The sequence below is a fragment of the Lonchura striata genome, chromosome 6 (genome assembly GCF_046129695.1).
Source record: "Lonchura striata isolate bLonStr1 chromosome 6, bLonStr1.mat, whole genome shotgun sequence".
Classification (NCBI taxonomy): domain Eukaryota; kingdom Metazoa; phylum Chordata; class Aves; order Passeriformes; family Estrildidae; genus Lonchura; species Lonchura striata.
In genome coordinates, this window is record NC_134608.1 from 24,261,444 (window position 1) to 24,275,631 (window position 14,188).

Sequence of the window (14,188 nt, forward strand, 5' to 3'; positions counted from 1 at the left end):
AGACTTCTTGTAAATTCAAGTCTGAACCTCTCAGTTGCCTATTCCAAGCAAGTATCACCTCCTTCAGGCACCTTCTGGTCAAGTCCTGTTTACAATGAGTTTGTACAATTTCAAATACTGATGTACTGATGTCCTGGTTTTGTCTGGGGTAGAGATAATTTTCTCTGGCTGGTATAGGGCTGTGTTCTGGATTTATGCTGAACACAGGTTGATAACAGAGAGATGGTTTTGCTACTGCTGTGCAGGGTTTACACAGAGCCAAGGTCTTTTCTGCTTTTTGTACTGCCACACTGGCAAAGAGGTTCAAGGTGTGTGGAAGGTTGGGAGAAGACACAGCTGGGACAGGTGATCCAAATTGACCAAAGGCATGTTCCAGACCACATGACATTGTGATCAGTATAAAAGGGAATAGGAAGGAGGCAGAAGTGGGGATATTCAGAGTGATGGAGTTGGTCTTCCCAAGTATCAGTTCTGTGTGATGGGGCCTTGCTCTCCTGGAGATAGCTGAACACCTGCCTGCCATGGGAAGAAGTGAATTAATTCCTTGGGGTTTTTTGCTTGCATGTACAGCTTTTGCTTTTCCTATGAACCTGCCTTTGTCTCAACCCATGAGTTTTCCAGCCTTTACCCTTCCAGTCCCACTGGTGAGGGAGTGAGTGAGCACTGTGTCGAACTTGGCTGCTGGTTGGGGTTAAACCATAACAACTATTCAGGCTGTTTCCCAAGTACATCCCATCAAAGCACAGATCTGGCAAACTCCTCTTTATATCATTAACAAGAAAGTGTGAACTTTTTTTCTTGATTCCACAAGTATTTGAAAAAACCCAATGCAGACTTGATGGCTCTAAGCAGCTCTTAATCCTGTTCCACCTCCCTGAGGTGGTTCCACCTTGTGACCAAAATTAATCTGGAGCTCATGGACAGAAAATCCCTTCCAAGAAACCATCATTAAATCCCTCCACATTAAAAATAGGTTTTACATAGGTTTGATGTATTTTATCACTGATGTGATATTGCCCAAGCTGGAATGATGTTCACAGCACCTAGAGATCAAGTAGCAATGGAAACAGGTATGGATGTAAAAGGAAAGCATTCTACTAAGCTCTTACTAGTGATAAGTCCTTCATAATGGGCTCAGACTGGTAGGTGAACTCTCAACCCCTCTGGTGCTTTCAGGACCACTCACATTTGGTCATATTTCTGTAAATTATTTCTAGAAAAAAGGGCAGTCTTCTCTCAGAAACTAACAAAAGAATCCATGGACAAAACATCCTCTCTTCCTCCTAATGTTTCCCTTGGTGGCAATTCTGCCTGGTGATGACATGAGTGGGACTGATTGTAGGAGAAAAGCCTTTTAATTTCTGTTGATGAAAGAATAAAAAATTGGCTTTACATAAAATCACAAAATTCTTCAAAAGTATAGAGTAAAATCTACAAAATGTGTTTTGTGTTGAGTGCATCACTTAGATATCCCTTTTATCTGATGCGCATATGTTATGTCCCTTAAATAATTTATGATTATCTTATCAAGGATTGAAATAGAAATGATAGAAATACATATATTATAAGGCACAAAGTAAATTGCTAAATAAAATAATCTTATTGTACACATTTCAAAACCTGCACAATACACAATACCTGCAGTGTCTTTCATTCAAAGGCTGAATTCTGATACTTTCTATGGGCAAAAATTCCATTATCTGAAGTTAAAATGATAAAATTTGGTCCTAAAGATTTATGCCTTCCAACAGGTCAGTGTTTGGATCTGTATCCTTATACCCACATCACAGCATAAATCTAGAACACGAAAACTGAGCAACTTGTCAATAAAACAACAGTGGTGATTATGGGGTTAAAGCTGTTAGCTCTCATAAATACAGTTGATACTGCCCTTCTACAAAACCTTGTTAAAAAAAAAGCCTTATGAAAAAATAGGACTATTAATTAATGGCTCAGTAGTAGTTCAGAAACACAAACTGTAATTTTTTTCTCAGATAACTAGCCCCTGGTTTAGAAAAGGTATACTTAATTTTAAGCATTGGAAAAATTCAAATGATTTCAAGTTTGCTTAAAATAAAATACTTAGTTGGCTTAGTCAGGTATTTCTTTACGTTGTTGTAAAGAACTGTCTCAGCAATTCTCTAAAAGGTTATATGTAATTCAGGAGCTTCAGAAAGTCTGGGTTTTCTTTTTGAGCTTCTGCATATACATTTTACAGTATTCAATCTTTTGCATATGCTAAGAAACAGTATGAGTATTAACAGAAAGAACCGCAAATTTATTTTTATTCCTTCAGCCAAGCCACAAATAAATGACTCTTGCAAACAAACCAAATACTATTTAGTAACGGCAATGTAAATGCCATGGACTTATTTTATTTGGATATAAAATATTAAAGTAAATGAGTATTTGCTGTGACTCTCTTTTTATCATCTTGGAAAAAAAAGCAAGTCTGAAAAAAGTTTTCTTGCTATTCTTCAAGGAGCACTCAATCTGCTGTTCAAAGTTATTTAATAATTTCTCATACAATAGTTAACTATAAGCTTACAAATACTGTGTCAGCGTGCTTCTTCCTATTGGGCAAACAACTTCAAAATCTAATTTGTTTGTGTTATTGGTCTTACTAAATATTAGTCTTTGCAAGTCTGGTTTACACCACTGAAGTTAACTACGCCAACATTCTGATTTTGTTCTGAAGTATTCCACAACAAGCTGATATTATACAATACAAGCCCAAGAGCTAGCTGATCCAGTTTACTGAGTGTATACTTAGTGTATTTTGCTACTGATAAATCAATAAAACCATGTTGTAATCTACAAACTTCCATCTCTCTGAAGCAGCTATAAGTAAACTGTAAATGAACACACAGGTCAAAAACTGGGATGCTTTGATTATGTTGACTCTGAAAACATTTGACTTTCATAGAATACATTTTAGTGTTTGAGAGAATGAAGTTTCAGCACTGCTTTTATTTTCGTGAAAGGCTGAGATGATAAATATTCAAATGACAATAAATATTTGTGTTTATATTGTAACTACCCATACTTTAACAAAACAATGTCTGCGCTGCAATCCACAATGTACAGAGGTTAAGTAAAAGTAAACCATAGCTACAAAAAGAAAATAAATACTTGACTTTGACTGTATGTGCAGTTTTGCATTCTTCATCGATGTGAAAATCCCTGCAGCCAATGGACATCTTGGCTGTTCAAGGAATGCACAAAAAGCATACCTGTCATTCCCTTTGATTGGGATTTTTTTGTCTTCATCCTATTAAGTGCACCACTGAGCATAATACTGGCACTGATCATAAACTGCCAGATGCTACAGGTCTCCCTACAATTTATGACACCCAAAATATGTGGGAGAAGGATATCCCATAATCTGCTCTGGCAAAATCAATCACACATTATAATTGTATGAGACTTTCAGTAGTGATACCACAATCTGCTCTATTAAGGGTAGTCCCTTACTTTTAGTGTCTTGTTCCAGGCTGTCCAGAAGTTCTCAAGCTACCTTCTCTAAAACTAAGGCCACAAGTTTCTTTTAAGGTGATAAAGACAACAGCAGTTCTACCAGTTCTCCTTTTCAGGACAAGCATAAAAAATAATGATTCCAGTTAAAGCATTCAGCCAAGCTAAGGAAAACCTGGTTTTAACCCACATCTGCCACTTCTCAGGGGAGCAGTACACACCAGGGTTGAAGACTTCTAAGCTTTTCTTTCTGAAGCTGTGAATTTCTACAGAAGACCTGAAGGTGTGATTCTGTGGGTGGCAACCAAGGGTGCCCACCTGGAAAATGGAAGTTCTGATACTGGTTTTGTATTTATGTTCAATAAGCACATTATTTATTTATTGGATAAAACTGAGAAAAAGCCCTAAAGGTAAGTCTCAGAAACAGGTCTTGTTTCTCAGAGGTGAGTAGACTATTTGCTTCTCTCTGATCCAAGCAGCTTGCACTATTTTCTGCTACATGGTACTGTTTCAAAGCAAGGAACAGGGAGCATCCAGACCAGACCTGTGTGGCTAAAATGCCTCTCAGAGGTGCAGGATATCTGAATCTCCACAGATGGAGGAGAAAACTGAGATCCATTATGTCACACCCTGGAGGAGAATCCCTGCTCCCAAACAACTACTTTGAAAACTAAGTGTGGGATGGGGGCAGATGCCAAGGACACTTTTGAAATAAATGTCTGAGGTCACACTGCTCTGCATGAGTGTCTGAAACCAGTGTGCCTCACTCTGTCTCAGCATGTGCTTCTCCATTTGGGTCTCCAGGGAAACCAGGCAGAACAGATAAAAAGTCAATTGTTTTATAATTTTTTTCAGTTAGAAGTTTTCTGCTTATCCTTATCCAAATCCTTTTGTCCCAAGTGCTTATTCAAAGTGCTTTGGGCAGAGAAATCAATAGTCTTAGTGGTACTGAGTTATTAGGCACTCCCTCCATCACAGCCTGCAAATTTTTAGCTGGACTGCAACATGAAGTGCCCAATTAAAAAACTGGTGTAATTCAATAAAGATAATATAATCCAATAAGGAAAATACATTTCATTCCAGCTTTCCAAAAGTTACATATATCCTTTCGTACGGTATGAATAATATGTCAGCCTTACTGAGGGAAAAACGATCTGCCTAGTGATACAGAAATATGTAACAACAGCAGCCCAGAGAATATGCCAATGATGACTGAACTTGTTCAGCTCACCTTAGATTTGAATATTAGTTGTATATTTTATTTCCTTCAGACCTAGAAAATTGATTTCTGTCTATATGTTAAATTTCTCTGAGGCTGCACATAACCTCATTGGCTTACTCAATTTTTTTTTTATAGTAACAAAGAGGTATTGCTACAAGACTGTTTAATTCATCATTTCGCCATGCATATTAGTGCAGTCTGAGGGGAGTTTTTCTGAGAGGAATCACTGGTGTTAGTGCAGAATTCCAAGTATTTAAAAAAATTCTGACCCTTCTATGTACTGCTTTCAGCTAGATCAAGCATGACTTTTTCACACATTTCACTGACTAAAGCAGACTACTCCAGCCTACTCCTCCTAAATCTGGTAATTTCACTCAGCCTCTAATCGCTGCTCTATGGTAATAATTTCGCATGTGATATGAGTGACAATTACTAGATTTTGTGTTTTGGACTTTCTCATGTTCCTATTCATGTCTGGTATGCCAAAAAAATTTGCATCAGCTCTGCAGAATTCTTCAGAGTATGTGGTAGTTTTGCGTGTCTGGGAATCTTCCATCTGGCTAGTGTGGGTTTCCTAAACACCATAAAACCCTGCCTGTGGATGATTGTGTATCTCTTATGGGCCCCATGGAGCTTATAATCTGCTTTTAATCATTGTATGAGGCAGCCAACACATCAGTCCTCATCAAGGAGTTTTTTCCATTTTGAATCCTTTTTAATAAGTTTTGATCCAATTCTGAAAACCAGAACTGTTGTTAATTTGTTATTTTATGTTGTTATGTTGTTAATTTGTTATTTGTTATTTTAAACTGCTACAAAAATTGTCTTCCTTTGCTTCCCATTTCCTTCCATACAAACTCTGATATCCATTGACTTCTGTGGATTGCTACAGCAAGTAGAAGGTTCTTAGCACCTTTCTTTCACTCAATTGTCTTTTGAATGTACCCACCAGCATCTGTTTCTCAGCAATCTACAGGTCTCTGCAGGTCATGCCCTTGAATGCAACTTAGTGTGACAGAGCAAAGTCAATTTGCTGTAACTAAGAAACTAGCTCTGTATCTACATTCTTCAACAAGATGCCAGGACTTACTTTACATTTCAAAATGCCAGCACCAGTTATTCCCCATATGATATTAAAAGATTACCAACTATTCCAACTCAGTAGAATTTCACAGCAGCAGGCAGCTCAGTAGTTATCATTAAAAGAAAAATCACTTTTGAAATGTGCTAAAATATTTGCTGACACAAATCAGCGAAACTACCAGTATCTAAGAAATTGGACTCCTAGCCTCCAGTATTTAATGTTTTGATCTCACATGCACCAGAGTACAATTTTGTAAGTAAAAAACCAAACAAAAATAGCAGTTTAAGCTTGAATAGAAAAGTCTCAACATCTAAATATAACATCTTAATAAAGTAAGAAATCAAATAATATTTATTGTTTTGAAAGAAGAAAACAAAATAAATATCTCTCTCAAATTTAAAATAAAGCCAACGGAGTCAACCCTAAGACTTGGTGGTTCCTCCAAAACAAACAGCTTTAAGTCCCAGTGAATGTACAACTTGTTTCTTTTGTGAAGTGCTTCTGCCTGCAATTTCTAATTAACTAGCTCCATTATTTCCTACAACAAGTAGCTCAACGCATACAAGCTACAATGTATGCTTCAGCTAAACATATGTAGGTATGATTTTAAAAGGAGATAACTAGTTAACAACATTTGCATGTTGCAAAGAGGCTCAATTAGTATAATAATTCTGAAATCTTGCTTTTAGCCTGTTCCCTGCATAGCTGTCCCTACTGAATACAATCTGCACACTAAAGATATGTTTGCAGTTAAAAATCTCCAGAGACTTTAGACCCATACATAAAGATACTTTTTAATTCTTTTCTGAGACACTGACCTGTATCCTCATTTAAAAATGAACACCACATCTTTATGTTATTAAATCTTTGTTTTGATCTATTAGTATTCACCAAAGTTCCATTTTATACAACCCCACACTGAATAGGCAAGGCTGGAGGTAACCATCTGCAGCTTTAGAGTCAGTGTTTGAATTGATGAAAAGAGCTTTGTGTTTTCATTGCCAAGTTTGATTCTTCCAGTCATTAGACATTCCCCTCAGATCGCATCAATGAAGTGAACTCCCTTACACCCATGTGTTAAATTCTCTTCTCCTCATGGTTTCCTTTGCCAGCTATACTCCAGAAAGACTACTGGGTCTTAGCCACATTCTTCTCACAGCTGTGTTAAAAAAGAGCATCAGAGCTTCTTCCCAAAATCCATATGTGTATCTGGTCAGTCCCCTGTCGGAGGGTCACCTCACATTGTGGTGTGATTATTCAAATATTCATCCTTGTTCTTCAACTGCACTGCTCTGATCATTCTGGGAAAGATTAGACCCTCCAGCCAGCACTGAAGAATGGGTTGGACATTGATGTGAAATACACACAGCTCCCGCACTCAGAAGGCAGATTAGTTTTACTTGCAGAAGAGAGGGACGCTAACCACTTAATAAATGATTACTTCTTATTTCTTTATATTTTTTTGTATTCTTTTCATCCATGTCAACTGTTGGAAATAACTGTTTGTTTTTGTTGTTTCATAGATCAACTTATATATCAGCATCAGCTAAGAAAATAAATGAACAAGTACAAAAGCAGAGAAAGCATTTTCAAAAAGGCTGGAGGGAAATTCAGGACTAAACAAATAAAGGGTGTGTTCCAATTACAATGAAATTTAGGTGGTCAAAAAAAAAAAAAAAAATCAGACCTTAAGGGGTAAAGCAAATGTTATTAAGGATAGAATTTAATTCAGAAGATCGCTTAGTTTTCTTATGCATTCAATCAACTGAAAATTTTTATCCAAAGCTGTAATTTTCCCGACTTCATTTTTAAAAGAAAGAAAAAGAAAATTGTAAAGGTCTCTAATAAACAGTTAAGGACTAATGAAGCAATGACTTCGAGTTTGCATCACTTTTATATTAGCTTCATTCATAGTCAGAACTACCTTGACAAAGTACACAAGCAAGATCCTTCTCATGATTTACTCTTATTTTCATACCTGTATATTTTAGTACTGCACTGTTATTTTGTGGATTTGTGTTTATTTTTAGAGGATTACATAGAAATTCTACCCGCTCACCCTCCTCTGCCACTTCACATAGCTACACGACTAGGCAAGTGTAGCTGTGCTCACATGCAGAGTTGTGCTTTACTGAGCTAGAATCATTAAATCATGAGAAAAAAATAGAAATCCTCAATAGACAAATTGCATTAAAATTCACTCCAGCTGCAAAGCTGATGCAGAAAAATAGAACATTTCCTTGAAAAACATCAAAAGTGGCCTCAGCCTTCACTGATAATTGGCTAATATTGATTTGGTATTACATTATAACCTACTCTGATCTCACTGACATCAGCAACCATTCCACAATCCCAGAGGTTCCAGCCGGAAGGACATTTTTAAAATGCCTCCCTTCCTCTGTTGGCAGAAGTATTAATTAATTCACAAGCTCTCCCAGCCACCTTCTCCAGGTCAGCCCCATTTCCCAGCTGGGACTGCACCAGCTGGCTCCTGTCTTCTCAGGCAGGACAAACTCGCAGAGGGCCTGTGGTAGTATACCAACACTCCTGGTGAATTCTGTGCTCCTGTTCTAATTCTTTGTAACCACAAAATAGAAACATCAATTAAATCTAAAAAATTATAGTCATAGCCATTCCAGAACATTGATTAAAAATATTACTGCACAGATCATAATAGTCTATTGAATAAATATGTATTGTTATGCGTGTACATACATGTATTTTTTACATAGACCACAGTCAAAATGTGTACTTGTTTTATAAAGAATATCACTCTCTTAAAAGTCTAAGTGTATCTTGATAGTGTCTCAAAATCAAATGAGATTCAAGGAAATGCAGCTAAATCTGTGTGGCTACCCTCTGAGCATCAATGTTTCTTGTTTTACACCAGCACCCCTGTTAGGATGGTGAATCATCTTCACAGGCAAGAGCAGACAATCTCAATTTATATCTCACACTGCAGCTAGCCAACATGAGCTGTTCACCCTACTTCAGTATAAACAGATGTTTACTACGTCCAAATTCACTATAAGTAGATACCAAAACATCCTCTCCTGCTTCACAGCTGCTGTTTCATGTGAGATAGGATCAAGAAATTTTTAGATGCTTTTTGTTCTAATGGAGAGCACAGGACCACTATTCTGACTTGGGTCTCATGTCTAGAAAGCAACAGCTACCAGTGGGTACACAAATGGCTGACATGATGGAAATGCTGTGGAGAATTACAACTCTCTTTAAAGCTCTGCATATCATGCTGAATGCAAACACTGAAGTTTTTAAGAATATTAAAAAATTCTTTAGTGTTGCCAGAGAACAGATTAGCAAAGGCAGTGTAAAACTAGTAAACTGCATTTTATGAAGATACAAAGTACATCTTTTCTCAACATTCTTAATTACAATAATGTTCTTTCTTAATGAAGGTCATAATTATTTCACTCTTCTGATTTTTAACCATTGCTATTTACCAAATAGTATTGAGAAACTACTTCATACAGCTGACAAAACTACTGCCTTCATATGTCAGAATTCAATTTTAGTTAAGCATTTAAAAAAGCTAAGAAAATAGATTATTTTATAAGTCATTAGTCTATGAATTTTAGTTACACATTTTAAACTACATTAAGCATCCTCTTAGGGCAGTGCTAACAATTAATACTACTCTAATTAATATCAAAAAGCCTTTCTGTTGACAGGTTTATAAATTGTCAGTTCTTTTTTGAAATGTAGAACATCCTACATCTTCTAAATAAAATGCTAAGCTAACAAATGAGTTCCTGCCTAATTGCCAAACACTGATTTGTATGAAGCAGTTGAGGTTACAAAGAAATTGGGAATTCTCAGCCCGGTTTCCCTGCTGATGAGTACGAACTGTCTGTGTAGCTCTCCCAGAGGTGTCAGAGGAATCTCTATAGTGTCACACAAGGGTTCTTAGCTCAAAGTAAACACACTTTCCACAAACTCAGCTGCTTAATCTGTTTGCAGGTTGAATTATAAGATGGGGGTGGATGACTCCGGGTGCTGGGAAGACGCGCAGAGCATTTCCACAGTTTCGTGGTAAAAAGGGCATGCTATTGTCATCGAAAGACTTCAACCAATTGTTTAATTTTGCTATAGGCTCAGTCGTCTGATCTTAACAATAATGAAAACTAACCTGACCAAAATTTTCCCAAGTAGTTGAGCATGTTAAATTACGTAAATTCTTTTCGCTATAGTGGTGCATTACTACTACTTTAATTCAGTTTGTGGCTGCACTTCTACTTTAGCCACCCTGAGCACATGGGATTAAACAAGACTGTTTCACTTCAGAAAAAAAAAAACAAAACAGCAAAATCTCAACCCCTGCTTAAATAGCTATATTATTAAGCACTTATAAATAAAATTATATGTAATAACTTAAAACAGTGCATTGAAAGGTTTTATCAATATTCTCTTTACCATAACTTATTTTTTTATAGGTTTATTTTTATCAAATGCACACCTCTCAAAGTTTCAAATATGTCTAAGCACTCAGAATAAAGACTTGAATGATTATCAAACAACCACTGGAGGGTTTAAAGTGATGACTAAAAAGAAGCACTTTTCTATATGGATACATGAATTATAATTTACGTAGTTACAAATAAATTAAAAATATAGGAATATAATTATTTTTAAATAGAAGAACTCAGCATGTGATTTTTAAACAAGAAAAACTTTTGTTAGGTCCTTGCAATATATTATAAGCCAGTTTCTGGCTATGCTGTAAATATGCTGTGGACATTAAAGTTGAAAACATATATGGATAGACAGGAAAATATATATCAGTTCAGCATTGACCACCTTGGAGGGGTGGGAGAGGAGAATTTTGCAGTTGATGAATGTAACGCAGAGATGAGACGTGCCGGTCTGTCAAGAGGCACTACTAATAACAAACATGACAATAAGTACTTCACTAGAGATGAACTTCAGGTTTTTGAGTTCAGTAACCTTTTAACAGGGAAACTTATGACGGGAAAGAGAATATAATCTCTCTTCACTTAGTCAAAGACTTCCTGTGGCTCACAGTGAGATTTTGAAGCCACTCCTAAACAACCCCATAACCATTTACTGTGGTATGAAACCTGCCAGATGTGTAACAGACCAAAAATGAACCGTAATATTCTACCATGCAATTATAAAGGCAAATACTCTGTTACCATAGGATTGCCACAGGGTAAAAGAACAGTGAAAACCATTCATAGGAGATGGAAAGACTTTCTCTGTGCCTTGCACATGTAGGAAGCAATTTCCTTAACAGTAATGAGAGGTACCCTGTCTTGCCTAATAGCACAAAACTGTTAAAATGATCAGCTTCACTCTGAGTAGGAAATGAGCTGACAAAGGAGGAATAATTTTAAAGGACTTTTTCTGAGTACTGCCACATTTTCATTTATAGAAAAATACCAGAAAAAAAAAACCGCTTCCTGTGGATTACAACTGCAATTTTTGTTGGAAGGCAAGTGACTTACTTTTGAACTTTTTCATTGGCCTCCTGTGAAGCTTCCAGGGCTTTCTGGAGCTTCAGCTCAGTGTCCTTTTGCTCCAATCGAGTTTGCTGCAGCTGGGCTGCCAGCTCTTCAACCTGGCCATGGGTTAGGGTCACAACATCCTCCCTTCCCTGCAGTCCACCTTCAGAAGTACTGAAAGCACAATTAGGCTGGTTCTTCAGACTCGTCCCTTCACACAAAGACTTGTATAATCTGTGGAAACCAAATCATACATGTTATGAAATTTTCATCTAAGGCTGACCTGCAAGAATTAATTAATACTTTCAATATTGTCATATATATGGACTCAAATACACTACTAGCAAAATAAGTTATACTTCAGAAGTTACAGAGAACTAAAAGAACAAAATTTTTCTGCAATGCTCTTCTAGAAGTATGTAACAACCATCAAAATTTGAAAAAGTAAAAAAAAAAAAAATCAGCAAAAAGTCAAGAGGAAGTATTTTTCAGCTGTAGTATCTTGTTGATCACCTCTGAGTTGCAACAAAAAGTTTTTATTGTGATTTACATGCAGTTGAATTAATTAGTATAAGTTACTGATATGTTAATAACTTGTGGTACTTGGGATTCTTTTTTAGCAAGCAGAACCACCAGCTACAGGGGATTTATTTGCAAAAGAAGACTTTTCAATAAAATGAAAGGAATAAAACCACTACAATTCAAAAATTAAAATAAGTAAATCATCAGGATTACTTAGAAATATTATTTGCACATACTAATCAATTCTAAAGGTCTCCATTCAGTTTTATCCAGGATTTTGAGGTAAGTTCATAGAGATTCCAAATCAAAGAGCATACACCCAACACTCTTTCAATGCACAAACCAGAATATAGTACTAAATGCTTTGTATTTGTATGCCAGAAAGTTCTGGACAAATCAAACATTATTTCAGTGTGGATTTCTAGTAGCTGTACACACCAATTAAAGTATTCACATGACACCTGCTAGTATACAATAGCATATTCTCTTTCTTTGCAGTTTATTAAGGTGTTTGCATGGAAAACACTGTCTGTTCCAACATTCCATGAAGGAAAACCATAAATAAACTAAAATATAATACACATGGACAAACAAAATGTGGCTGAACTAAGAGAAATAGAGAGGCTAAAAGGTCAGTCTTGGCATATGATCATGCATACTACCTGTGATTATCTGAAAACAATGTGAAAAATCTTCTCAATTCAATGAAGATATATTGAAAATATAAATATTTATAAAGAGACATTAAAATTCCTAGGATGGACTAATTAAAAAAATTACCCTAGCAGTTGCACATAAAATTTACTAACTGAAGTTCCACTACAGTTGAGCATTGATCACCATGGAAAAACACAAAGTATGCAAATAATGTCGAAAGCAGGTTACTGAAATACCACTGCTGCCCACTTCTTAAACACCTGGCACAAGATTAAAAGAAAAAAAAGGACAGATGAGAAGCTAAACTGTTCAGTGAGTGAATATATGGGTCCCTGATTTTAAAAAAAGCAACAAAAACTAGACGATAGACTAAATATTCCACCTTGTTCACACCAGCTCAGTTTTTTCCCAAAATACAGGAAAAATAAAAGAATTTATTTAGATCCTAAAATACTGGCTCTCTGTGGCTACAACTGGGCTCCTTTTCAAAGACTGGCTATGAAAAACACAAACATACTATTACAATTGCAATATACTACAACATGTCTTAACTCATAATGATTGCATCTGAGTTACCAATAAACTCTCATGTATACACTTTATAACCAGTATGATTCCTCCAGAAAAAGGCATTGTGATTGATAGATATTTTAACAATTTTTTTTTCAAAAGCATGCAATTTCCAGACTTCCATCAATATGTGTTTTGGTAAAATTCTGAAAATTAACTAATTTGAAATTCCTTCATTCAGCTGAAGATTATTTTTTCATGCTATAATAAAAAAAGGAGTTCTAGGCCTGAAGAATGGGTTACAGAAGTATTCAAATAGCTCCTGGATTTCAGTAATTCACATATTCTTGTTTGTAACCCTTTTGCTTTATTATGGCAACACAGCCTCTTTCCTACTCCAGCTTGGGTCTGAGAGCTTCAAGAGCTCTCTTAATTGTGTCTAGGCAGAAGAAAAAGTGACATGAGTTGATATCACTTGTGCAGCTCCTGTAGAGAGCTGCAAAGTCAGAGTAGCTTCAACCCTGCAAAGAAATATCACCAGTTGAAACTGCTCCCAGAGGGACTTGACTTTGGCTAAAAATCAACTCTATGAAGTGCTGCTCCTAAAACACTTCTCACCTTGCTGCTAGGTGGGAAATGATCTGAACAACATACCAAAACCTTCCACCTAGAGGAACAAAAAAAACCCAGCAAAAAACCAAACATTCCCTACCCGTTCCCTCCCTCTGGCTACACCCCAGTGATAAACATATCCAATGTTCCCAAAGGCATGTAGGTCTGACCTTGGTTTTCACCACAAATGCTTCTCACAGGTCCTGGAGACCTCTCAGACCTCAGCCTGTGCTCAGGATGGCTTTGAAGGGTGTCCCCTCATGTAGCAGAGTGCACTCAAGGGCCAGGCAGCATCGAATCCTTGAAAATACTATCTCAAAGGTACTCTTAGGAAATACTGCAATAAGATGGTATAAAAAAAAGTCCATAAGCCCTAAAAGGACTTTGAAATTTTACTGTGAAGTGGAGAATATTAAATAGTCAAGTTTGCATTACATGTGAGTCAGGAGCCTGACAGCTGGTAGACTGGTAGCTAGATGACATTGCCCTACCATAGACAAATATTTTACTAGTCTTCCTTTGACTGTATTTATACAAGGTAAGAGGACTGTATTTTCTTCTCAGTACAACAAGCCATCTCTCACTAATTTATCTGAAGGCAGCAGCTGAAGGCAGACTCTGGCA

At 36.5% G+C, this 14,188-nt stretch overlaps 1 protein-coding gene across 2 annotated transcripts in view; it reads right to left on the reverse strand.

Annotated features, from left to right (window-relative positions):
* The window catches only part of MIPOL1 (mirror-image polydactyly 1), a 185,695-nt gene that overhangs the window by 13,258 nt on the left and 158,249 nt on the right, over nucleotides 1-14,188 (reverse strand). For both annotated transcript variants that reach the window (XM_021542717.3, XM_021542715.2), the window contains one exon: nucleotides 11,267-11,497. In XM_021542717.3, coding sequence (XP_021398392.1) covers nucleotides 11,267-11,497 — 231 coding nt within the window. The remainder of the gene's footprint in view (nucleotides 1-11,266; nucleotides 11,498-14,188) is intronic.